We start from the raw sequence: 23345 nt of genomic DNA on the forward strand, positions 1-23345 counted from the left end.
TTATGCATCAGCCAAGTGTACTAAATTTTGTAATAAAATCAAAACGTTAACTTGCAGGGCGAAATTGTGACTCACTGGCAGCGCTGCACTTATACCAAGCCACGGATTTGTGTGTAACGGCGGCTTTTCGTGATCAAAGCATTATTTACTTTGAGCAAGTAGTCTGGATCGCTCCTGTTTCACTACATAAAACACTGTTTCAAACGCATCGTTCGATTAGTTTTTATGTAAGAACATCGTTTGTGCGATGCAATGGAGTGGCAATTTGTAATACCGCAAGCAACGGCAGAGCTTCTGCGATCAGACAAAAACCATTACTGCGTCGGAAGAGTACTCGACGCCGCCGAAGTTCCGGACGCTCTTAAAGGCAAGTTTCCAAACTGCAAGTCGTTGAACCAAAGGTTTCGTGAAGTGATACATTTTTAATTCTCTCTGCCGATTCCTTTTACAGCTTCACGAGTTGGCTTGACTGATCCTTTCGGCATATTCGATCACTTTGATACATTTTACTCTGTGATCGATAATGGTAAAAAGCTCCCAGGACCACAGCTTGTACGCGCATACGATCAGCTGTACGAGGCAACAGACAAACTAGGCAATACCTTGGCGAATCTGTTTTCCCAAAAAGAGATTGACCAAACTGATCGGTTGACATGCTTGAATGCAGTTAAAATGTTAGCCTTCCTCACGAACGGCATGGTAAAGGTGATTGACGCGTACGTAAAGACCGCCAACGAAAAGGTTGTAAAGAAGGGCAAGAAACAAGTGAGCGAAAGTGCTGAAGCGCTGGACTGGGACGACAAACGGTATCAGTGCGTAGTGCAGCTGTACAATCTATTTCAGCTGCCGTTGGAGAAGCTTTGGGACCCTCCGGTTTGCGAGGAATCGTTTGTGGAGTGAGTATTGCGGCTGCGCTTTCTCGAAGATCGTTTCTCAAACAGATCGCTAATGTTTTGTTTCAGTGTGGTCTGCGACATTTGCTATCGAACTCTTGAACAACAGTACGTGCGAAGTCGCGACGCCGTGGACAGCGTATTTCAGATCCTCGGAACGGCTATCAAACGTTACAACCATTCGCTTTCATTTCCTGTGCGCATACTGCAGATTTTGGAGCACGTTGAGGCGGCGATCCCACCGATCGCGACCGGTGTGCTGCTACTGTATGAAGAGTTTGGCATCACGACTATTTATCCTGTGATAATCAAGGAAATAATCGAGCGTTTGAGCGTGGACTCAGCCGATGCGCAGACCGGTCGATTTTTTAGCCTATTTCTGCTCGAACTCGGCGTGAAGGCGCCAAAACTAATGATACCGCACCTGTCGACGCTAGGCGAGGAACTTCTGAACCTCGAATCATACACACTGCGCAACTGCGTGCTGCAGATAATGGGCGAAGCGGTTACCAGCGAACTCACGTCCGAGGATTTGACGGATGAACTTAAGGAAACGCGCGACGAGTTCCTGGATGACCTACTAAACCATATGATGGATGTTTCAGCGCACGTCCGCTCAAAAGTGCTTCAAATTTGGTTTCATCTGAAGGAACGAAACTCTGTGCCCCTGGCGTGGATTCATAAGGTTCTACAGATTGCTGTTGAACGGCTTGAGGATAAAGCGTTACAGGTTCGGAAGCATGCCATCGCACTCATCAAAGCCTTTCTGGAGCATAATCCTTTTGCCGCAAAGGTATGCATGACGCAGATTTTAATTAGTTATTCATGTTTTGATTGAGCATTCCTTTTTGCAGCTATCTCTGGCCGAATTGCGATCCCAATACGAAGAGGAGGATAAAAAGCTACAAGAGATTCGCAATCGGCTGGTAGAGCAAGACACGAAGCTGAAGACCTTAGAGGAAGAGTGGGAAGAGTTGGTTGTACAAATGTACCCGACGGTGTCGGAACTGTTCAGCAAAGAACCTGAAGACATCGAGACAAGCACGGAGGCAGACGTGAAAGCACTGGCCGATGGTATCGTGTCTTTGTTGAAAGAAGAAAATTACAAGGAGCTGGTTCGGTTGGTACAGCGAGCAGATTTTGCACTAGGAAACCACGATGAGCGCAAAGAAATGACTCTCGAGCATCAATGTATTTACTACATCACGCTGCTCAAAAGCTATTTCATTCACAATCACACTGACGCAAATTTGGTAAGTGTCGTAGCATTTGCCACTTTGAGGAGCCATTTTGGGAGCAACACTGTTCAGGCTGTTCCGTGTTGCAAAAGACTAACGAAAGAATGTTATAAATACGGCCCAGTCCGTTCTCAAATCTTAGAAAAAAAGGCGAAAATTTTTTAACATAGCGGTACACATTTAAAGCATTTAGGTTCAAAGGTTTCATTTGCGTAGCTCAGAATTGAACACAATACCAATAACAATTCTATTACTTAAATTCGTATTTCTGCTTTCCAGAATGCTGAGTTGCAAAAAATCGAAAACTCGGTTAATTTTTCGCACGACTCTCTCCGGTTTTCGGAGCTAATTTCGGATGCCGTGCCGAAACTGCTTGACATGCTGATGTCGAAGGCCCAGTCTGACGTGCACGGGGCGATTGACTTCTTCACTTCTGCGTACCTTTTCGGCATCAAAGGCACTGAGAAAGGGATGCAACAGATGTTGTTTCTGGTTTGGTCATCGGACAAGGAAAAGCGAGAAAGCGTAACTTCGGCCTACAAGCGCATTCTGTTCGAGACTAACCTGCAGGGCAGAGCGCATACCGTGACAGTCGTGCGGAACCTTAGCAAGTTTCTTACCAATTTAACATGCGGCCACTATGCTGCTATGGAGGTGTTGGTGCAGGAATGGGTAGAGACCGGTGATCTCGATGCCCAGATGATACAGGTTCTGTTTGAAATCTACACCATGAAGCTAGAGAATGTAACCGAAAATGAGGCGCGCTTGGCTCTTCAGTTATTGATCATGGTATCGGCTGCTAAGCCATCCGTGGTGACAGCAAACATGCAACTGTTAGAGACAATCGGTTTTAAGGAACGTGGACGAAATGATCCCCGCATTTTCGTCGCTACCCTTTCATTGCTGATGAATTCTGTTGCACTGGCAACAGACTCCTCGAAGCACTACAAACGGTTCGAGCACGGCGCACCAACGGTGGAATCGGTTTTAAATCTGTTCCACAAGCTGTTCTTCTGCGCAAAGGTTGAAAACTATGATGAAATTGGAACGAAAGTCTTTGATTTTATCTATAAAATGGTCAAGGCACCCGATGTATTATCGCAATCCGTTGTGGTACAACTGTTCGAGAAGCTGCAAAAAATATCTGACGACAATCGACAGCCAGAAGCTGATGTCCAACGTTCCGATGGTAGTCAGATACCGGGCGCAACCCAGCAAGACCAGGACGAACATTTGATGCTTACTGTTCCCAACTTTCTCGCAACTCGGTTCATTTTTACGGTTGGCTATGTAGCAATGCGCGAGATGATCTACCTCGACATCGATGTATACAGCAATATGAAATATCGCCAGGAGCTGAAAGATGAGCTCAAGAATCAGAAAAAGAAAAATGACGTCATCAATGGCTGTAAAGGGACCGCCTCCACTGCGACGCCAAGCTCTGCCGGAAACAAGCGGAAAACATTGTCTCTTGATGTGTCAGCCAGCAACGCTCTAAAGCGCCTGTCCGGATCGACCGCTACGAGTGGTGCGACCGGAGGGGAACAAGCAGAACCGGAAGAGGAACTACTAAGTGGAGCGACAGCTGAAGATGCCGTTGCCGAGGAAATTAATCACATTTGTGAAAACGAAATGTTATACGTGAAAGATCATCTGCTCAATCCGCTTATATCAATGGTAGTAGAGGTTTGCAAGTATCCCAGCCGGTTCCGTGACGAGTTGCTGCAAACATCAGCGGTCCTCACCATGATTCGACTCATGGGTGTTTCTTCAAAGTTCTGCGAGCATCACATTCCGTTTTTGATGAACATTTTCCAACACACAAAAAATACGCGTATCAAATGCAACATTGTGATCGGCTTGTCAGACTTCACCTTCCGCTTTCCTAACGTTACGGAATCGTGGACGAGCCACATGTATGCAACACTTTACGAGCCGGATCCGGAACTACGTCTAACTGCGGTCAAGATGTTATCACAGTTGATTCTACACGAAATGATTCGCGTCAAAGGTCAGATATCGGATCTGGCGCTGTGTATCGTGGATCCGGTGCCGGAAATTCGTACCATAACCGAGCAATTTTTCAAGGAGATCGCTAACAAGTCCAACATACTGTACAATGTGCTGCCAGACATTATTTCCCGATTGAGTGACCCCAAACTGGAGCTGGAGGAACAAAAGTACCACGTCATTATGCGCTACGTCATCGGGCTGATCAACAAGGACAAGCAAATCGAAAGCCTAGTAGAGAAGCTTTGCTTACGATTCCGTGTAACAAGCGAAGTGAGGCAGTGGCGCGACATCGCCTTCTGTCTGTCCCTACTTTCATACAACGAAAAAACGATCAAAAAGTTGTCGCAAAACGTAGGATGCTTCAAGGATAAGGTTCAACACGAGGAAATATATCTTGCCTTCAAAACGATCATTGGCAACACAAACAAATTGGCGAAGGCAGAACTCAAGGTAAGTGGCATAAGATTATTTTTTAAGAAGTACATCCCGAATTTAGATACTAGATGCAAAACGATGGCGACGAAGTTTAAAGTACGCATTTTGGAGTGGAGAGGGTAAATAGGTAGCGTGGCCGAGCGGTCTAAGGCGCTGGTTTAAGGCACCAGTCTCCTCGGAGGCGTGGGTTCGAATCCCACCGCTGCCAAGAGATTGAAAATCTTTTTTTTGTTTTATTGCAGTGAGTTTCTGCCTCATATAGTTGAATTATAATTAAATTTTTGAATAAGTAATTCATGGGAAATTCTGAAAACAGTCTCATTGTGTGTTTCTGACGTTTGCTTAACAACATGTCGTCTCTTACACGAACTTAAAAGAAACCAACTAGTTACGAATTCGAAACATTGATGCTCTTATTGGACACGTTGAATTTTATTGTGGAATCTAATTTACAAAATTCGCTGGTAAGTTGTTTTGGTAAAGCGAAGCAGGAATACAACCCAAGTTTGAACGTCCAACAAATCATGCTTGTCGTTAGAACTGTCAGGGCCAACTAGGTAGCGTGGCCGAGCGGTCTAAGGCGCTGGTTTAAGGCACCAGTCTCCTCGGAGGCGTGGGTTCGAATCCCACCGCTGCCAAATGAGAGTTTGAGATATTTTTTTCGAACATCAATCAGTAGTTGTTTATCATTTTATTTGGCAGGCCGCCGTATCCGAATTTGAAACGCGTCTCAACGAGTGTCTGGAAGTGAATGATGGTGGTCGCGAGGTGGATGACGAGATCGCTTCAACTTCCGCGTCTTCTACGCTGCCACCGGCGACCGGTAGAGGACGTGTAGCAGGCAAGGGCTCACGACAACAAGCCGCCAAAAAAGGAAAGCCTCCTTCAGGACGTCGCGCTGTGCGGCGGGGGAACCAAAGCTCATCCGAAGACGACAGTGACAGCGAAGAGGAAAACCTTCCACCACCCGCTAGTTCCAGAGCCGCGGTCCGCGCGCGGCAGAACTTGAAAATTACCAAGGTCATCGAGAGTGACAACTCAGGTAAAACCCGTTCTTCTCGGCGCATTACGAACATAGAATATTAGCCTTTTCCATCGAGGCACAACCAAACATCTCGATCATTTTTTTTTGCACGTTATCGATTCACTGTCCTTTGGTTGTGTGTAAGAAAATGCAGTTGTCGGAGGAATTCTGTTAGCTGCGTTCCTGTGGCCATAGTATAAGTTGTAGACATTAGCAGTATGCTCTTGAAAATGGAAACAATTCACAACTGGAATCTTTATCGAAACACACCACACATAGCGCACGAATAATCTAATGGCTCTCTGCAATCTCTGCGCTGTAAACCAATGCTCATGCTGTACAATATAAAAAAACAAAATAGGAGCAAATAGAGATGATGAAAGTAAATTTTGTACGATTTATTTCATTGTTGACTATCATTCCGTGGTGAACTATGTAGCAAAGAAGTTGTAGTTTTCAAATTTGGGTTTTTCGAGCATAGCTCGTGTCTTTTTCAAGATTTGATTGGGTTGGATATCAAATGGTTAACAACTAAAACTGTCGTCATAATCTAATCGACTGGGCTTGCAGTTAGTTAGCATAAACAATGTTGTTCATTTATTTACCTTTGAAGAAGATGAGTGTTTTGGTTCTGTGCTGATTTGTTGTTGTTGTTTTTCTTATGTGTCTCTCGGATTTCGTTCTAGACATCGAACCTGAAGCGAGGCACAAAAAGAAAAAAATGCTTGCCGAAAATTAGGAACAGATCACGGCTCGATACGGCGGAGAAGCTGGTTTTCTTTGTAGCGTAGTCCATAATCCAGCTTCTTAATACTGCTGATGGCATACACGATTCCCTTCTCCGTACATCTTCTGGTGGGACTTTTAAACGTACTGGGGAATCGCTTGGCCTACGACACCTCTCCGTTTGAGCAACTTATTTCATTTCGATCTGCAATTTTTGTTAAATATACAAGCTTTTGAATGTCTAATAAATTTATTTCGAACTTCGGTATTCGGTCTTTTCACATCTTGCAAACCACATGTTAGTAGCAAATACTTCAACTTGGGAGCAGGATCCGGCTTCATGCATTTAATACTTAAAGTGTAAAAGTAGTATCGTAAGATTTTATTGTTGATATCAATAAGGGTGTATTTGTGTAAATAAAACACCACTTTACCGCAATTATTGCACGACCCAGAACAAGTTAACTTGATCTGATCCTGTAGCTATTAGGAAAGAAGAGAGTGATCGTGAGTATTTTATGCTTGACTTTTTCTCTTCTTTTGTGCTTTGTCCTTTTACTTCTAGATGACGAGGAAAGCATGCCTCCGAAACGGGACAAACGTAGCAAGCGGTAGTACTCCGCCTGGTCCGTCCTAATATTCCTCCCGTAGATCATCTCTCGTGATGCATTTCGCAGCCGGGCTACAAGGCTGCCGAGGTACCCGCCACAACCCGCGCCCACAAAAGTGGGACAAGTCATGTGGGACAGAAGAGGGTGCCAGTGGCAAGAGCTCGTTCGACAGGAATAAGGTTTAATCGTTACGTCTTAGCAAACGCTTCGTTTAGTATCGAGAAGTACAATTGTGAAAAGAATATCCTAATTTATTGACAAACAAAAAACGGGAACAACATTTTAATTTATTACATTAAACTAAGTATGTTCGTTTAGCAACAACAAACACCAAAGGGGGATGATCAATATAATCACAGGGAAAGAAACAGTGTTTATGCTGTACATAAAACACAAAGCACATATTTGCAATGGCTTAAAATGGTTATTTTTATCTGTACTCGGCAAACTTCAAACAATGTTTTTAACTTGTTTTAGTTTTCCCATGTAAGCAAAGACAAATTCAAATTCCATTGCAAACGCATAGCTAAACTTAGAAATATTCGGAAAACATCTGATCTTTCCCCATCAACAACGGTGGGAAGTATTCGTGGGAGGGATGTTACATTAGATGGCCGAAAGTTCAACATCGCCTCGAGTTTCACCTATCTTCACTAAGGAGGGTTAACGAGACGACGGCGGAGATTCGTGCTAGAGTGCTAATACCCAACTAGTCATTGTACAGTCTGAAGACACAATTTCGTTTATATCTCTTGTAGAGAAGGGGAAAACTTAGGCGCTTCTGCGAGGACGATGTTCAGAACAATTTTTGACCCCGTAAGAAGGGACTTGCCAGGCTCCGGTGGGCGGTTCAATTCGCGATAATGTCGGATGACGCTGTACGCCAATCAGCTCGTAGTTTTCTAAAGCCATCCAAAAAGCCCCCATTTGAAATAGTACCACACAAATGGTTGATATAACGAGCTGGCGGCGCGTAATATGTTTGAGAGAGTACCTTTCTGTGGTCATGCTATCACTCCAACAGCCAACCCTAAAATGTGACACACACATAATCCACTAACAGCCAAGTTAATAATCAATTGTTGGTTTTTTTATTTATCCGTTCTCATTTCTCTGGATCATTTCCGAGATTCACTCTGTGTTGTTTATCAATTGGTCACACTGTTTTCCTGCAACACAGAAGGGACACGGCATGCGGCATCGACCGGCGTTAGTCTATTTGCCCAGTTTTGTATATTTTCGCAGGTTAATCGAAGGTGGCTGTACAGTTCCGAATTCTAAATCAAAGGCAAATCACGGCATTGACTGAATGTTTTGATTTGTTTCCTTCGCCTTTGGAGGTCAGATGAATAGCCACACAGAAACAGTTCTATTTTGTTTCCGAATCAATTCGGAATTGGGATAAATTCGCGGGGGAGGCAGCGTGCGTCAAGAGTTTATGCGTTCTGTATTGAACTGGCTACGAGGTTTCCAGTAATATATGGTTACATCTTGTTTCAATGTATTGCTCACACTGCTATTGAATATCAGTTCTCATTGCCGTTTTGCGTCAGCATAAAGTAGATGAAACGGAAAAGTTGAAGCAGACAATATTGAATGATGCTCTGTTTTCTTCTGGTTGAATAATTTGTCGTTCTTTTGTTGCTGCAATTTCTATGGGACCTATAAAACGAAACATACCATGATCCTACGAAAGTAGGCAATGATGCCACTGAGACGCGGGATCTTCGGGCTAGTTCCAAATACGCCCATCCCTTATGATGAGTTTTGTATATCATGCTTCCCGCTTCACATGATCGGTTTTATCTGTTTCTCTTCTGCTTTATGACCAGCATCCAACCTTTTGGAGTTATCCACCCTCGCCTATAGCTTCGCAGTTACCATCGCGCGCTTTTCCGAATATTCAAGACGGCGTCTAGTAACGCGACCATCACGAGTGCATCTTGCTGGACGATATTTCGCCAATGTGTTTTGTTAGTTTTAATTTCTTTATTGTTGCTTCGTTTTCTTCCGCTACTGAGAGACTTCTGTTCGGCTGTGCTACAGAATGTCTACCGCACGGAGACAGAAGATAAGCAGACATTGTTGGGAACTGCTTAACTTGGTTGTAACTTCGTCCGCTTCGTTCTTTTACCATATATTACAATTCATTCTAGCAAGATGAATTCGTACCTAACTATTGAATGTGTTACTCTTTTATCACTTTTGCTGTTCGTTGGAAACACCGTTTTTGACTGCGCTTCAAACAATAATTTGCCATTTACGCGCGTGCCAGGGTTGTAGTTCTCTTGGCCTGCTCTGACGCGTGCTCGTATAAAATAGTCTGTTGGTTTTCTGTTCCTGATCTCTATGCTCTAACCTAGATTGTGTCAATTTACCTAAAGTTAGAAAGGTTACCTAACTGGGGAACCAATCTACGAGAAAACGCACATAATGAAGGAAATTGTATACGTGGCCAACATATTTTTTTTAACAACAACACTTAGTCAATGACAAATTATATGTGATTGTTATCGGGAAAAGAGAGAACAGCGCGTGCATATATTGTTGCACCCGTTCCCTCGTACAATGAAGTGGCATCATCCTCACATCACCACCAGGTTTGCGTGGGACATTTTGCTTCGTTGTCCCGTCGGTTTGATGACAATAAATTCCAGCGTGAGCTTTTCACTATCCAAACGGAATATTGCAACCCTTTCTCGGTTCTTCTGTATTTTTGTTTTGAATCCCCATGTACCAACCTGTTCAACCAATTTACCCCCTGCCGCGCCACTTTCGTCGTTTTATGTGTTACGTATTTTACCGGGCACATAATTTTTATCAATGGCAGGCTCCTGCAGGAACATATGCAAACACCGTTCATTCTGTGCCAGCGGGTGACCCGCTATTTTGTTGATGAACTGCTCAAGACCCTTTCGCCGCTCTTCGATAAAGTTTTCGTCGAATATTCCGTCATCGCCTCGGAATGGCATCTGACGTTTCCATGCTTTGCCAGGTAACGGAGGTACCACAATCTGAGAAAACGAAATGAAACCGTAATTAACAAAAAGGAGCTTCATGTTACTGCAAAGAAGTTTTTTATGTTATTTTCCCAGCACACGCACCCACTTCTTAGTTTCGAGCGTTGCAAGGTTCCACACCTATGGTTTTCCCTCTTACCTTACTGTCCCGCTCCAATTCGTTCCTCAGCCACTCGAAATCACTGTACCGGCGGCGTACGCTGGATTCTTTTACTTTAAACACCGGCAGATTTGTCTACGCCACAGTAAACCAACGGACGATGTCCACGAGATGGAAAGAAATATGCCACAAAAGAAAACATAGCTATTAGTAATGAGTCAACCTGTTACATCACATGTTCGCGAAAGCCGTGAGGAATATTTTATCTACTCTTCGATTACGGACTTGCCGACATTCGTCGTGAATGCCAACAAGTATCGACTACAATTGTAATTGGATCAATTCGGTCAGTTGCAACTGGTACTGAAACTGTAACAGTGTTACGAAACACTCGGTGGTAATGTAAATCAATTTACAAGCCATTGGGTCACATTTAGCCACCTTTGACAATGCATAACCGGTTGTAACAATTAGTAGTAACAATAATAAAAGAGGTTCAGAACGACATTTCTTCCGTCTTTCCTTTTAAACAAAATGGCTATATGCGCTTTCATGCCAAAATTCATGCCTCGGAAGAAAAAGATGTACATTTGAAAATGAATAAATTTAAATCGGCTTAAATAATGGTAATGTATAGTGTGCGGTTACAAACCTTTAAGACATGAGGCACTGTGGACTCCTTAAAATGTGCGCCGGAAAATGTGCACTTCTGAAGCAATGTCTACTCTGTTTTTATTTTGTTCCTACTGTTTTCGCTATGCTCAAGAGCAGTCATGTCTGCACATCAAGAAATTTATTTATATGTAAACGATTTTCTTTATCAATGCTTATTTGTTTAGGTAAATTGGTGGAACGATAAAATCACATTGTTAGGGGGCTCAGTTCTAATTCCAATACTATCCTTAGATGACGAACAAAATAATGCAACACGTGGTTTTATAGCAAAACCCCATTGGTGCGGACAAAAATACTGAGCATAGTAGCCACAGTCTTGTACCGTAGTAGCCATCATAATCAGTTGTTAGACGGCACAGTACGTGACGAACGGAATGCTGTGCTGGCGACCAACCTTTGGCGGTGGAAGACGAAGGGAAAGATTGATTTAATGGTTGATCTAAGGATGTTTTTACTGCACCAGTGGCACCGTTGGACAAGAAAAGAGAACGCTGGGTATGAATTACAATGTTAGCTTGGAGATCGATAACGAAATATCAACATAAACAATGCAAAAGTATCAACAAAAATGAACTCTTTGGAACACTTTTCTTGACCGTAGGTCGTTTGTTTGGGTCTGCCCACAGATGCAGCCACAGAGTAGCGTTGGATATGTTATAAATTACTGAAGCAGACCTTTCCATTGATCCTCTTCCTCTTCTCACGCGATTTGTTACCTCGTTTGCGTTCGAAAGATGACGAATTGGCGGTCGCATGCTACCCGAACGTAAGTGAATCATGATCTCTTGCACAGCTCATTCCTGTCCTTTGTACTACTCACCCGCATTCGTACTTCGTAATCAGTGTAGCGTTTCTTTCCGGCCGCTATGGTGGTCATAGGATTCACGACGTCGATCTCGAGAAAGTTGGCCGGAATCGCATACGCATCGTCGAGAGTTTGTTTCTTGACATTCAGTCGTCGCGTTGCATCCGCCGTGTTATCCGCTTCGGCCATCATGCTTGTTAATTTGTTAACGTCGAATTTCGGGCGTTGCTCCCCGTTACTCTCTACGCCCACAACTTGACTCCCTACACTCGATTAACTTGACTAAACACTGGCACACGCGAACGAAGTCGTGTCGTGGAAACTGCCCCACAGATTATCACTTCCTGTCCAAATGCGTTCCGTTGTCGCACAGCTAACCCGGGATGGAGACGATTGGCTATTAATGCTGATATGATCCGAATAAACTGGTCGGCGAATTAGTTCTCACCGAGAGGTGCGTAAGCTACGCGATTGTGGAAGGATGACACGACTCTTGAAAGTGCACCCGCTTATCACGCCGGGCAAAAGCAGAACGGAATTATCAGGAAAATTTTTCACTCCTTAGTGTACGGCGGGCTAAAAACGCACTCTAACACAAACACAACTCTTCCTTTCTCTGTCATCCGCAACGAAATGTGATAATGCACACCAATACACGTTCCGGCCAAGAAGGCAAGTCCCAAATAAATGGATCCTACTGGTTGATTCCTTTCGTTGTTACACTGATCCTGCTCTGAATTTCTGCTCAGACTTCTACCGTTGCAGTGACGAGCGACAACTAATTTGATTAGAGAGTATATGCATACGAGTTCTTTTCCTCTTTGGCACGGCGGCGCTCCACAACTGAGGGAATCATATTCTGTCGAACCCAGTTAATCACAAACGCAGCCCGACCGCTCGTTAAGTGATGGAACAATGTGTCTTGCCAGCTCACGGACAAACATTTACTTTTACGAAGGGTGTAAAGGTACACTACCGAGTAATTGCTTTAAGGAACGGCGAGCTCTTCTCCCGAACTTTCTGTAGAAGCGATGTTTATGAACTCTGACAGCGCGTCGAGATTTGTACAAACCAAATACAACTTGCACTAACACAAATATACTCGCGCAAGCATTGCGTCCCAGGGAAATTTCTACAGCGCTACCAAGCGATCGCATTGTTTCTTCACAAAACCTTACAGTTGGAAATACATTATACCTTCGAAAATAGAGAAAAATATGTCCAGAAACAATGTACTCGTGGACACGACCCGTTCCATGAAGCAGCAAACATGAACAAAAAAATCACAGTCCCATACATACGGTGCTAGAGGCATTAAAATATTTCAAAAATGTACCTTATAAATTCTCGATAAATGAGTTTCATCTACTGGCTAATCAACATATATCAATTTGTGTTTCTGAAATACGTTTTATTCAAACAATTAGTAAATTCCTGTTTCTGTAAAATTTCTGTTTTCACTACCTCTTCAATATACAATTAATTAATACAAGAAATCACGTTCTATATGGTTAGTAATGTTTTGATAATTGTCATCACATGTCGTAACTTGTCACAAATTAGCACATTTTCCTGTTTTACCAAATGCTACACGCATAAATTAAACAGTATAATATTTTTCAAGTCTTCAGTGTAATACTGCATAATCGAAAGGCAATGAATATACTAAAATTCATAATGGTAGCATGTTATAATATCGTAGAATATTTGCCTCGCCGCAGAGTTTATCCGAATATACTTGTGGCACATCGATATGATGACTAGAGTGAAGAAAGACGATCCTACAAACGTGGGCAAACGTTTGATGCAGTTTTGCAGTTTAATTCTACCCTACTCGTTATTTTTCTTTGGCACACATTTTAATTTTTTTACCATCGATGTGTAACAATGAGCAACACTCAAATGTTTCGTCCATCGTTTACTGCTTTGTTATCTGTTGTTTCTTCAGAAACAATGCATGGCACCGTAGTTTACGTTTAAGGAACTTCTCAATGCCGTCGTTAATTTCTTCCCTACTACATGTCGCGAAACGGAGTTGTCTCGCTCGATGCAACAAACTGATCACACCCAACAAATTTCGAAACGGATGCTGTTCGCCACAGCTGCGGGCCATTGGTGATCTTGGCATAAACCCATACCAGCTGTACCGTAGTATCACGGTATAATCGACGGCATGTTCTAAAAGCAGACGCATATGGCAAGTGGAGTTATCTAAAGAATTGCCTTCTTCCCGAACAACCGAATGCAGCATTTGTGCCTGCAGAGTAGAAGAATTGTAGATACTGTTAACAACGATCAGAGCAAATGTTAGATGAAGATTTTCTTACACATTTTTCCGTATAGGATGGATTGCTTAGAAGCAGTGTATCAAACTCATTGAGTTCAGTCACGGTGCCGATAGGGAACGGTTTTTCTAGTAAACTCCGATGGTTGGCGCTTTCGGTGGAAAGTTCAAGAAGGTCGGCAATGCCCATCCTTCGCTTACGAGTATGTAACTTCTTCGGTGCACCTTTTTTAACATTGGTCGCGAAATCGTCTATCAAATGTCGGTCCGAAAAGAATGCAAATTCTCCGAAATCTGTACTGTCCTCCTCGATTTTGATAGCTGGTTCCATCATGCTGAAAATGTGCACTGTGGATGAAAATGAGAAAGAGCTGTTACAAAGGATTATGAAATGGGGTTGAAGCTACTGAAACATACACAGGATAAGTGATCAGACTATTTGAAATTTAAGGCAAATATCGCACTTTTCTTAAACTGTTTACTTTCTTCAACGGTTACAACAAGTCAACTTCGTCTCATAAAAGATTTTATTAGTTTTGGATCGCATACATTTTTTGATCGTTGATTCGCATGACATAATGTTTATCCATGCCTGCAGACACAATGCACACAGCCGCTACCGAAAGAGACCTTAATCTATCATCAGATTCAATCTTCCGGAAGTCTGCAAAATAAATAATGATAAAAAAAATTTAGCAAACATACGTGTAGCTCATTGTTTTTCTTATGAGTTCCATCTCATTTCAAACCGAACTGTTTTAGATTTTTTTTATTCATAGCGTTGAGATTGTTCGTTATCGCCACAAAATGAATAACATTCATCATATTTTCGTTCTAATTCGCAAAGTATTTCATTGACGCGTACTACAATCACGAAGAAGCAAATTCAGCCGTGCTATTGTCATTTATAGAACACAGAGGGAATTATTCCTCACATTCGTCGCACTTCGTATATTAAATTGCAGTTGCGTTTGCTTTTGCCACACTAGATACTGTCTGCGATGGCATTACGCTGTTCACGACATTTTTTGAAATATTTTCTATTCCGTTTCCGTCCATTGATTTGTTTTATGATTTTATTTAAGCTTTCCAACAGATTGTCTTCATCAATTCCGTACTTGGACCACGCTTCTGTGTATGTACAAGAAAGAAAATCACATAAAACACAACAAAAACATTAATGAGGCACAACATTTTTCAGCATATTGTCGCTGGTTTTATGCTTACCAATCATACAGTCTGTAAAAATGAGGTAATACATCATTGCCTTCCGCTTTGGCCCGCGATTGCAAACACCAGATACGTTGTAACCATACATTGCACTGTCAGCAAAGACTTTTCCAAATACTGATGCAATACTCGATGTGGTGCACATCTGCTCCTGGAGAAACTCTGTCTGCACAATAGAAATAAATTTTATGAACGTCGATTAATTGAAAAGTATGGAGTATGACATGCAGTCACTTACGTATTCTCGTCGGACGTCTTCGTATGTCCGCACCATAACTTCGAGAAGTTCTACCGTCTCCTCAGTAGTGATAGGAAACCGGAGCTCACTGCGAGCCTGACCTCGCAAGGGTGATTTACAATTTTCGCGTTTCATCGTCAAGTCTCTGTTTGTTTGATATAGATCGGCAAACCCTCCAAATTTGGCTTTACTCCTCTCTTTGGGCACTTGAAAAAGATATTAGGAAAAATACTTGAGTTATTTCTTAACATAGGTTAGAAGTATAACCAATCTAATAAACAAAACAAGTTCTCGCAGAAACATCATTCTTATGCTCCTGCAGAAAATGTGTGGTCAATGATATGTAATATGTTTGTGATATATTGATTTGATTTGAATATCTGATTAAATCGACTGTTTCTGGATAAATTTAACAGTCGAAAACTCATACAAATCATACACCTTGCATTGAAACATACTTATACACACTTAAAATCAGCTTTGGAAAAGAAGACGTTTTATTGGTGTAAGTGTGTAGCGTGATTGAACTTATTCCAATAATAAATCAATCGCCGTGCGTGTTTGTAAGATGACATTGATCAAAAAAAATAATTTCTACCGTTAATAGTGACATTGTAGTTTTGGGAAGTTTCGAAAAACTTGCTCATGAAGCCCAAGCAAAGTTGACATAAACTATACTCATTTAGTATGAATTCTTAATAAGGATGGACAAGGAATTGAAAACATTTTGCAAAATGCTGTGGAGAGTCCTTGCGCCATCAGAAATAAACGTTTCGGTATATGATTATAGTGATTCATAGTTTTCGTTAGTTACTTTGTTTACATGGGACCTTGAATCTATTAAATAATATCTATTCGTCGTGACTTCTTATCTACATTTTTTAAGTTCGTTTTGTTGTTCCTTTCTTTATTTGGATCGACTGTTTTTTTCTGTCTTTTAAAGTTCTCATTCGTTTCCGATTTCCTATCAAAACTATTGCACCGCGCACGTATCGTATGGTTTCGCTTTCAGAAAAAGTAGAGGCCCAAGCATCTGAAACAATGAAAAAAAAAAAAACAAATTAGTTTATTGTTACTGCAGTCAATAATATGAAAACATATCATAAAGAAACAATGTTTACTGTTGATGCAAGTAGTAAAAATCTTGTAATTTTTCATCGCTTTCTTCTTATCGCCAGTGTAATTGCATAAGCCACTGTAGTTGAAATTGGCTAACGCTTCGTCGCTAAACAAATTCAAAATCGCCATAGAAGGCTTCGATGGTGTTTCGTCCAGGCTGCTTCGCAACCTTTTTTCCTAAAAATAGTCACATAATGTTTAAGTCAAATAGAGTGCAACTGGGTGGCCAGTATGTTACTTACGTATTGGTCTCTAATGGTTTTGTTTTCAGTTACGGCTCTCTCCAATCTTTCGACGTCCTTGGTTGTTCTGATAGGGAATGTGAACAGTTCATCCTGTTCCGTGCATCCAAAGGGATCTTGTTCAATTTTAATTGTTTCATCATCATGTTTAGTTACCTTTCGAATGTAAGTTATCTTTTTCCTTATGCCTTTGTTGGCCATCGCATTTTTGCCTATAAAAATAACGGAAAAAGACGCTTTATTGGTGGTGAATACGACGCATTGATGCAATCCAATGCACATTTGCAATTGTTTTTTAAATCTCACATTCTCACGCATTGAACCGTATTTATATATTTGTAATTGTTATCAAAAATAAAACAACAGATTTTTTATGTGCTTGCAACGATGTATTTGCAATATACCTATAATGTAATTATAAAGTATAGCATTGCTTTCATAGCGTGTCGTTTCCGTTCTTTCGTGTTAGATGTTTAGAAGCTAGCCCACAGAGGAAGAGCTTCATTTCGTCCTGTAGAATTTTCATTGTAATGCCATGACTTCTCCAAGCCTCTAAAATATCAATAAGGGGCCAGCCCATAATTGAATAGAGATAAGAAAAGTTCTTAGATGAGAAGGAATGTTTTTGTTTATTTTAAAATTTACACTTACCAAGCATGCAAGTTGTGAAAATGTCGTAATCCTTTAATAATTTCTTTTCACTTCCGGTGTTATCCATGCCATTCCAAGCATAATTAACCATTGAAGTTCTTTCGAAAAGTGAATAAAATTGGCTTGAAATGTTCTGATTGTGTTGTTTGTGTAAAGAAAGATATCGTATCTGAAAAGAAATACGCATAATAGGTATTAATTTTATTGATACAGCAGGAGTAGTAGGAATTTAGCTTACATATTGCTGTCTAATTGTAGGATAAAGTTTTACCGTTCGTTCCAAACGCTCCACATCCTTTTCAGTTTGTAATGGAAACTTGAATCCCGCCACGTGTCCTGTTTGAATAAAACGCGGTGTAATCTTCGACGCTCTTCGATTGAACTGCTGATCCAATTCCATTAATTCCTCCATCAGTTTGCCCATGTCTCTTTTCAGTGGTGGCGCAACTAAAACCATATTATGTATTTAAAAACGTTTGCTGTCCGAAATAAATCATGAGAATGAGAATAGTATTTATCACAAGGCATTTAAAATTAAAAAAACTAACATTAAGTTCAATTTCAAATAGGCTTTTTTTGATGTTGTTTTTATTATCTTTTATTTCTTTCCCTTCGTTTGCTCTTTTTGCAACATCATTTGAATGAATTCAGAACGTTTGCGACGTTTATAATTGCTTTGTTTGCGATATTCTGCGGCGGTGTATAGGGCTATTTTTAATTCAGCATTTAGCTTCTTCTTTTCTATACCATGCGACTTCCACGCTTCTGAAAGATAAGGATGAAGATGCAAGTATTAGGTATTCCTTTAGACGTGTTATGCAACATAACCGATATTACCTGTCATACAATCAGTGAATATAAGATAGTTGCTCATAAGTCGTTGGTTCTGTTTGTTGTTACTCGATTGCATTAAGGAATAATTATATAAGGACATGTGACTGAAAAGTTGTTCAAAGCATTTCGATATTGGTTCATTTGGGTGTTTTTTTAATTCAAGGTATTTGATCTAGAAAGAGAAATCATAAAAATGAAACCTAAAGTTTTTTTAAGTGTACAGTTTATTAGGAAAACTTACATATTGTGCACGTATTGCAGCATTCGTTCGAACAGTTTGTTCCAAACGTTCAATGTCCTCCTGGCAAGACAGAGGAAAACGAAAGCCTGCTACCTCAATTTTTGTGTGGCTACATTCATGTTGATATTCTGTGGGGTTTCAACGGGTAGAAAGAACCATGGTGAGTAGTTTTTCTCTATATATAAACAAACATATTTTCCATAATTGGAAGGCGTGCGTTAGATGATTTTTTTCGTCAGAAATCGCTTGCTTTTTCAAGATTAGCATGTCTTTTAATCTCAGGTTTTTATTCGTGGCAATTTATGGGACCCGATGAATAGAAAAATCTTATAGTTTATAATAGAAATAATTTCATGTAAAACATGTCTCAATTGGGTGCCATATTTTCGAACACGTTGCATCCTTCTCTTGGGTTACCAAAGAGTTTCCTTTGAAGCAAAGTGTCGTTGGCGTTGGCGTCAATTTATGAATATCGGGTTCGGCTGTTATGATCTACGCTATAACGACGTCTGCTAATCATCACAACAATTCGACGCAGCTCGCTGACGAGTATTGACTCAGTAATGCCGTGCGATCTCCACGCCTCTGAAAGTGATTAACGTAAATGCATTAGAATCTGTTCCTCAGAGCAAAACATGCTTTCCTTTAATGTTTTGTACTCTTTTAATATACATTTCTTACCTAACATGCACACGGTGAAAATTTGATAGTTTTGCATAGCCTTGCGGGGAGGTTTTATATTTGCGTTGCCTTTCCAGTTATAGTTAATCATCGCCTCGTCAGAGAAAAATTTGCCAAAACAGTCACCAATAGAGGCACTGAAGGCCTTTGAACATCGCAGAAACTCGATCTGAAACCGATGACCGAAACCGATTAAATGGAAAAGTTTTTATATTTGGCTTAGTGCTCGAGCTCGCTTCTTCACTTTTACGTACATATTGCAAACGAATCTTCGGATTACGCTTTACCATAAGCTCCAAGCGATCTACGTCTTCCTCACATTGCAGAGGCATCGGAAAGCCACTGATTACCACTGATTTCAGCGAATCTACTTGATGAAACGTACAAAAAGCTGTATCAATGGCACGCAGCTTGCGTTGTATGGTACGGATTTCAATCAGATTAGGGTTTTGCGCAAGTTTGTATCCAGTGCATAGTTGTTTTAATCGGGCCTTTAATATTTGTACTGTTTCCAAAGCTCCTAAAAAGAAAGAGATGAAGGTTATAACATGTAAAACGATTGCCCAAAAATATCTTATTAGTAACACTGAGGAATTTGTTTAAACATTCAGAAGGCTCTTCCATACTGTAGGCTTTTGTAATATTCTGTTTTATTCGCTCTCATTTTTCAATAATATGTATTTTCCTATGGGGTTTTTGAGCTCTGTTAAGACTATAGTATGAGTCAGATGATCGAAGAACTCAGATCCCGGATTGATTGATTCGTTCGTTGGGCTATAAATATCCGGAAAAATGATCTGCAATTACAAATATGATTTGAGTAGGTGTTTTATACATTACATCCATTATTACCGCGCTTACTTGCGGAATTATAGACGCAAGATTATGTATACTTAGACCCTTGATTACTTTGCAGTAATTTTTTATTGTTGGGCATACTTATGAACACGACTACCGACTATCTCTAACCCCGTGTGCTTACGTTTTGTACAGAAAAGTAATAGAAATTTATGCTGAAATATCGACAAACTAAACATAGCTATGCTTATCTTGTCTTCAATAACATGGAATCTAAGCGAGAGTTCGAATGAAATAAGTGAAATCCCGAACTCCCGTGAAACCGTTGCTTCACACGGTTAACAGACATTATTTTGCTGATGTATTAAAATTTTTCCAGCTTTAGTGAAATATATTGTTTTTCGCGATTCTTTCTGGCACGGAAACAACGTTGTCGCATTCGATTGCGACTATGCTTGATGGCTGCCGTAAGCTCTTCCTGCAGTGTTCGTTCGTTTAATCCAACCCCATTGAAGGCCTCTGCAAATGGAAAGGACAAACAACGTAAGGATCGTGACAGTAGTTGCAACAAGTTAATAAAAAGAATAGAAGCAATAGAATAAAAGAATAGAATAGAAATAGACGCAGAATAAGTAATAAAACTGGAAAACAGTCGCAATATACTGCTTAGTTGATTTACCTAGGAAGCAGTCGTAAAACACCGAATAAGTTTTCATTGGTATTTTACATTTGCCGGACGAATTGGAGCCATGGAAGTTGTACTCGTTCAAAGCATCGTCGGAAAATATGCAACTCAAGAATTGCTGTATTTTCATTGCTTTTGGTTTGCATCTTGCAAGGTAGCTTATCTGTAATAGTTGAAAAGTATAACTTTTAAAATTTGAAAACGCATTGGTATTTTGGTAATACAAATACAATACAAATACAAAAGAAAAATGGTAATGGTAATACAAAAGATTGTTAATACAAAAGAAAAGGTTTGGTATTACCAAAGAAAGAAAAATGTTGAGTATTTCATCAACTGGGAGTTGCTTGAAAATAAAGTTTCGTTTAGAGTTACAAGCTGACGAGTTTTTGATGAGTGCTGTTCAATGCGAATAACCAAAGAAAGGCATTTACAGAGTGCAGTGTAAGTATTTTACCATTGCTACTTACATATTGATTACGGATATTTTTATCCGCATTTATCATCCTCTCCAGTCGTTCGATTTCAAGCTTTTCCTGCAACGGAAATACAAATCCATTCACCGTCGGCCCGAGTTTTCTGACTGTGGGCTGTTTCTCAACATCGGCTTGCTCTGTAGCAGGGCTCAAGTTAGGAGAGGTTTTTGATTTTATGTCTTCTTCATCTGGCCCCCTTTTGTTTTTGGATGATTTGTGGATTAAAATTGATCGCTGACTTGCAGACTTTCCAGCTGTTTTTGAAATTAAAAAATTTAAATTCAATATCAGTTAACCCATTCAGAACAATCAGATGGTTTAGATATTCTAAATAATACGAAGCAAGGTGTATGAGTAATTTTTAAACGCTTTTGCAATTCGTTTCCACCCTTTTTATGGTTTTGATATCTATGGTATTTTATTCGTATTTATATGCTCTTGTTTCTGCTATGTGCTTTCCTTAATATGTTTATCCATTAGTCAAAAATAGTATCTTCTGGCGGCCAACTCTTTTGACACTTCGATGTTGTTCGCTCCGAGTTTATCGGACGATATTTTTCCATATTCTGTGCTGAAATATCTGCAATGAGAAAGAATAATCAATATTGTAGTTTGCATAAGAAAATCCGACGAATTCCATTCATTTTTATGGGGTTTCACATTCAACTTATTATTTTTAAACTTCTAGAAGTTAGTTTTGGCATTGAATGATTTTTTTCTGATAAATGAAGAAAAAGGGTAACCATTTCATCATTTTACTTACTCACCTTACGAGACAACTTAGCTAAAGATAGTTACGGATTAGGGATAATGATACTCATGATTTACAAGCTGTAAGTATTTTTTTTTGCTGCATGTAACTAAACTAACCCTCACAGATGATAACGACATATATTTTTGTATCAGAAATAAACTTAGTTCTAGTAGCAGATTATGAATGTGGACTATAAGTGGATCTGCTGCAACGGTTTTTTCGGAACGAAAATTTTTTTTTCATATTTGTATGGAAGCTTGACAGTTCCTGCTTTTCATTCAGTTAGGCTTAATATTTGCTAGTGGTATTAACTGCTACTGGTAAAAAACTATTTGCCGTTTTTAGAACCTACTGTATTTTTTCTACACAAAAAAAACGACATTTATTGATTATTATCAAGTAAATCTTCCTAATTTACCTTTCAGAAATTATGCTCTTCAGAAAAGAAAAATTAAATCCTATTTTCTATAGTTTTTTTTTAATCTTAGAAAAATGAACCGGGCCGTATTTATATTTTTCAATTGTTCATTTACTACAAAATGTTGAAACTGTATCCAATTGTTAACAATAAGAGATCCAAATAAAGAAAGATCAGCCGATACGAATAATATGGGTTGTTGCATTGTGACTGGAAGATAATGGGGGTTTTTAACTGTAATCGTTTGCCTGGTTACCCTAATTACCTAAGCTTTCGTTAAGCCAGTGATCAACGGTTAATGTTCAACATTATGCATTTCATCAAAACATTTCTCGCAAGTCCATTGTCCGCATGCACAGGCAGAGCAATAAGTGATGATCTTGGGTAACTTCTCCTTATACAGTGGGTCGTGAATTTTCTTGATGCAGTTGACGCAATATCCTCGAACGCGCTTTCTCTTTAACTCCATCAACGCATGCCCGTTCGATAATTGTTTTAAAATATATTCCGGGTTGGGCCTAGTTTTATCGTGCATTTTCACAGTTTCCTCATTAGTTGGCACGATCCTATTTACAGCTATGGGAGATTTGTTGTGTAGAGCAGTTTTCGGTGAATCAATTGAAGATTGTGTTCCTGTATTGTCTTTGAAATTTACGTTGATGATCATCTTATTAGGCGATAGTGGTTTTATTTTGGCAAGATAAATGGACGATTTCACATCCGCCCTGGAGTGGATCAATATTTCGCCTGCAAAAGGTAACCAAATAAACAAATTCGTTTTAATAGATGGAAAATAAAGTATCATTAACCGAATCTTTTGGTGGATCATTTCGTTTGAAAAATAAAAATACAAAGTAAATTGAAGTTTCAATGTATATTCTAGTTACTTAAATGAACACTAATCTTTATTATGATTCATCATGTCGGTCACACTGAGTTTCATACTGAATTGAATTCTGAAAGGAAGAGAAACAAATGGTTTTAAAGTTCTTTAGTTTGTAACACAAAGCTTTAGGTAAAGGAATGTATTATTTCATACTTACATGCCAAACTGGTAACGCGGATGGTATGAGTCTTCCATAGTTTTTCGGTTGATGGTTATGTGTCGCTCCAGCAATAGCGTACAGCTTCTTGCCTTTTGTTTTCAGTGTTGC

General features: G+C 40.1%; 4 protein-coding genes and 2 non-coding genes across 14 annotated transcripts in view; 3 read left to right on the top strand and 3 right to left on the bottom strand.

Moving 5' to 3' along the window:
- The first annotated feature begins 252 nt into the window (after positions 1 to 252).
- Positions 253 to 6969, top strand: LOC131209797 (condensin complex subunit 1). The gene is made up of 7 exons (XM_058202938.1): positions 253 to 367; positions 452 to 896; positions 963 to 1686; positions 1748 to 2146; positions 2411 to 4594; positions 5282 to 5621; positions 6895 to 6969. Exons 1-7 carry the CDS (start codon positions 253 to 255, stop codon positions 6942 to 6944), a joined length of 4257 nt encoding a protein of 1418 aa, XP_058058921.1. The 3' UTR covers positions 6945 to 6969.
- On the top strand, positions 4706 to 4787 carry Trnal-aag (transfer RNA leucine (anticodon AAG)). Its single transcript has one exon. It is a non-coding gene; the product is annotated as a tRNA-Leu (tRNA).
- On the top strand, positions 5136 to 5217 carry Trnal-aag (transfer RNA leucine (anticodon AAG)). The gene has a single exon. It is a non-coding gene; the product is annotated as a tRNA-Leu (tRNA).
- A 1050-nt stretch (positions 6970 to 8019) lies between the features above and the next one.
- LOC131212960 (sorting nexin-12) lies at positions 8020 to 12537 on the bottom strand. Of its 3 annotated transcripts, none has more exons than XM_058207061.1 (4): positions 12517 to 12537; positions 11556 to 11913; positions 10100 to 10195; positions 8020 to 9954 (listed from the first exon to the last, which is right to left on the bottom strand). In XM_058207061.1, the coding sequence occupies exons 2-4, from the start codon at positions 11730 to 11732 to the stop codon at positions 9724 to 9726; spliced, it is 504 nt and encodes a 167-aa protein (XP_058063044.1). In that variant the 5' UTR covers positions 11733 to 11913; positions 12517 to 12537; the 3' UTR covers positions 8020 to 9723. The 3 variants fall into 3 exon arrangements, with proteins under 3 accessions (XP_058063044.1, XP_058063043.1, XP_058063042.1); XM_058207060.1 differs by lacking the exon at positions 12517 to 12537 and adding an exon at positions 11989 to 12508; XM_058207059.1 differs by lacking the exon at positions 12517 to 12537 and having other exon boundaries at positions 11556 to 12508.
- Positions 12538 to 13229: 692 nt separating this feature from the next.
- LOC131211099 (uncharacterized) lies at positions 13230 to 14161 on the bottom strand. Its single transcript, XM_058204453.1, has 2 exons — positions 13868 to 14161; positions 13230 to 13797 (listed from the first exon to the last, which is right to left on the bottom strand). The coding sequence occupies exons 1-2, from the start codon at positions 14156 to 14158 to the stop codon at positions 13459 to 13461; spliced, it is 630 nt and encodes a 209-aa protein (XP_058060436.1). The 5' UTR covers positions 14159 to 14161; the 3' UTR covers positions 13230 to 13458.
- Positions 14162 to 14469: 308 nt separating this feature from the next.
- Positions 14470 to 23345, bottom strand: part of LOC131208752 (modifier of mdg4-like) — a 42218-nt gene continuing 33342 nt past the window's right edge. Inside the window, exons 5-10 of one of the 7 annotated variants that reach the window (XR_009156837.1) lie at positions 19315 to 19580; positions 19061 to 19229; positions 18797 to 18964; positions 18380 to 18507; positions 18142 to 18310; positions 17962 to 18069 (exon numbers count right to left, since the gene is read on the bottom strand). Coding sequence is in view for 6 of the 7 variants with exons in the window: in XM_058201591.1 (XP_058057574.1) it covers positions 20223 to 20377; positions 20538 to 20706; positions 21014 to 21273 (584 nt within the window). In the remaining variant the exon portion in view is untranslated. Of the gene's footprint in view, positions 14956 to 15051; positions 15221 to 15292; positions 15499 to 15846; positions 16326 to 16413; positions 16589 to 16653; positions 16866 to 17961; positions 18070 to 18141; positions 18311 to 18379; positions 18508 to 18664; positions 18965 to 19060; positions 19230 to 19314; positions 19581 to 19755; positions 20378 to 20537; positions 20707 to 21013; positions 21274 to 21856; positions 22939 to 23345 lie in introns of those variants that run through there. The other 6 variants (XM_058201597.1, XM_058201595.1, XM_058201593.1 and 3 more) reach the window with 6 other exon arrangements.

The sequence above is a fragment of the Anopheles bellator genome, chromosome 2 (genome assembly GCF_943735745.2).
Source record: "Anopheles bellator chromosome 2, idAnoBellAS_SP24_06.2, whole genome shotgun sequence".
NCBI classification, from domain to species: Eukaryota; Metazoa; Arthropoda; class Insecta; order Diptera; family Culicidae; genus Anopheles; species Anopheles bellator.

Coding starts and splice junctions, on each gene's coding strand:
- LOC131209797 (XM_058202938.1), top strand. CDS start 253: ATGGAGTGGCAATTTGTAATACCGCAAGCAACGGCAGAGCTTCTGCGA. Junction 2,147..2,410: donor ATCACACTGACGCAAATTTG/GTAAGTGTCGTA, acceptor TCTGCTTTCCAG/AATGCTGAGTTGCAAAAAAT. Junction 5,622..6,894: donor CATCGAGAGTGACAACTCAG/GTAAAACCCGTT, acceptor TTTTACTTCTAG/ATGACGAGGAAAGCATGCCT.
- LOC131212960 (XM_058207061.1), bottom strand. CDS start 11,732: ATGATGGCCGAAGCGGATAACACGGCGGATGCAACGCGACGACTGAAT. Junction 10,196..11,555: donor ATTACGAAGTACGAATGCGG/GTGAGTAGTACA, acceptor ACTGTGGCGTAG/ACAAATCTGCCGGTGTTTAA. Junction 9,955..10,099: donor AATTGGAGCGGGACAGTAAG/GTAAGAGGGAAA, acceptor TCGTTTTCTCAG/ATTGTGGTACCTCCGTTACC.
- LOC131211099 (XM_058204453.1), bottom strand. CDS start 14,158: ATGATGGAACCAGCTATCAAAATCGAGGAGGACAGTACAGATTTCGGA. Junction 13,798..13,867: donor CATCCTATACGGAAAAATGT/GTAAGAAAATCT, acceptor TCTACTCTGCAG/GCACAAATGCTGCATTCGGT.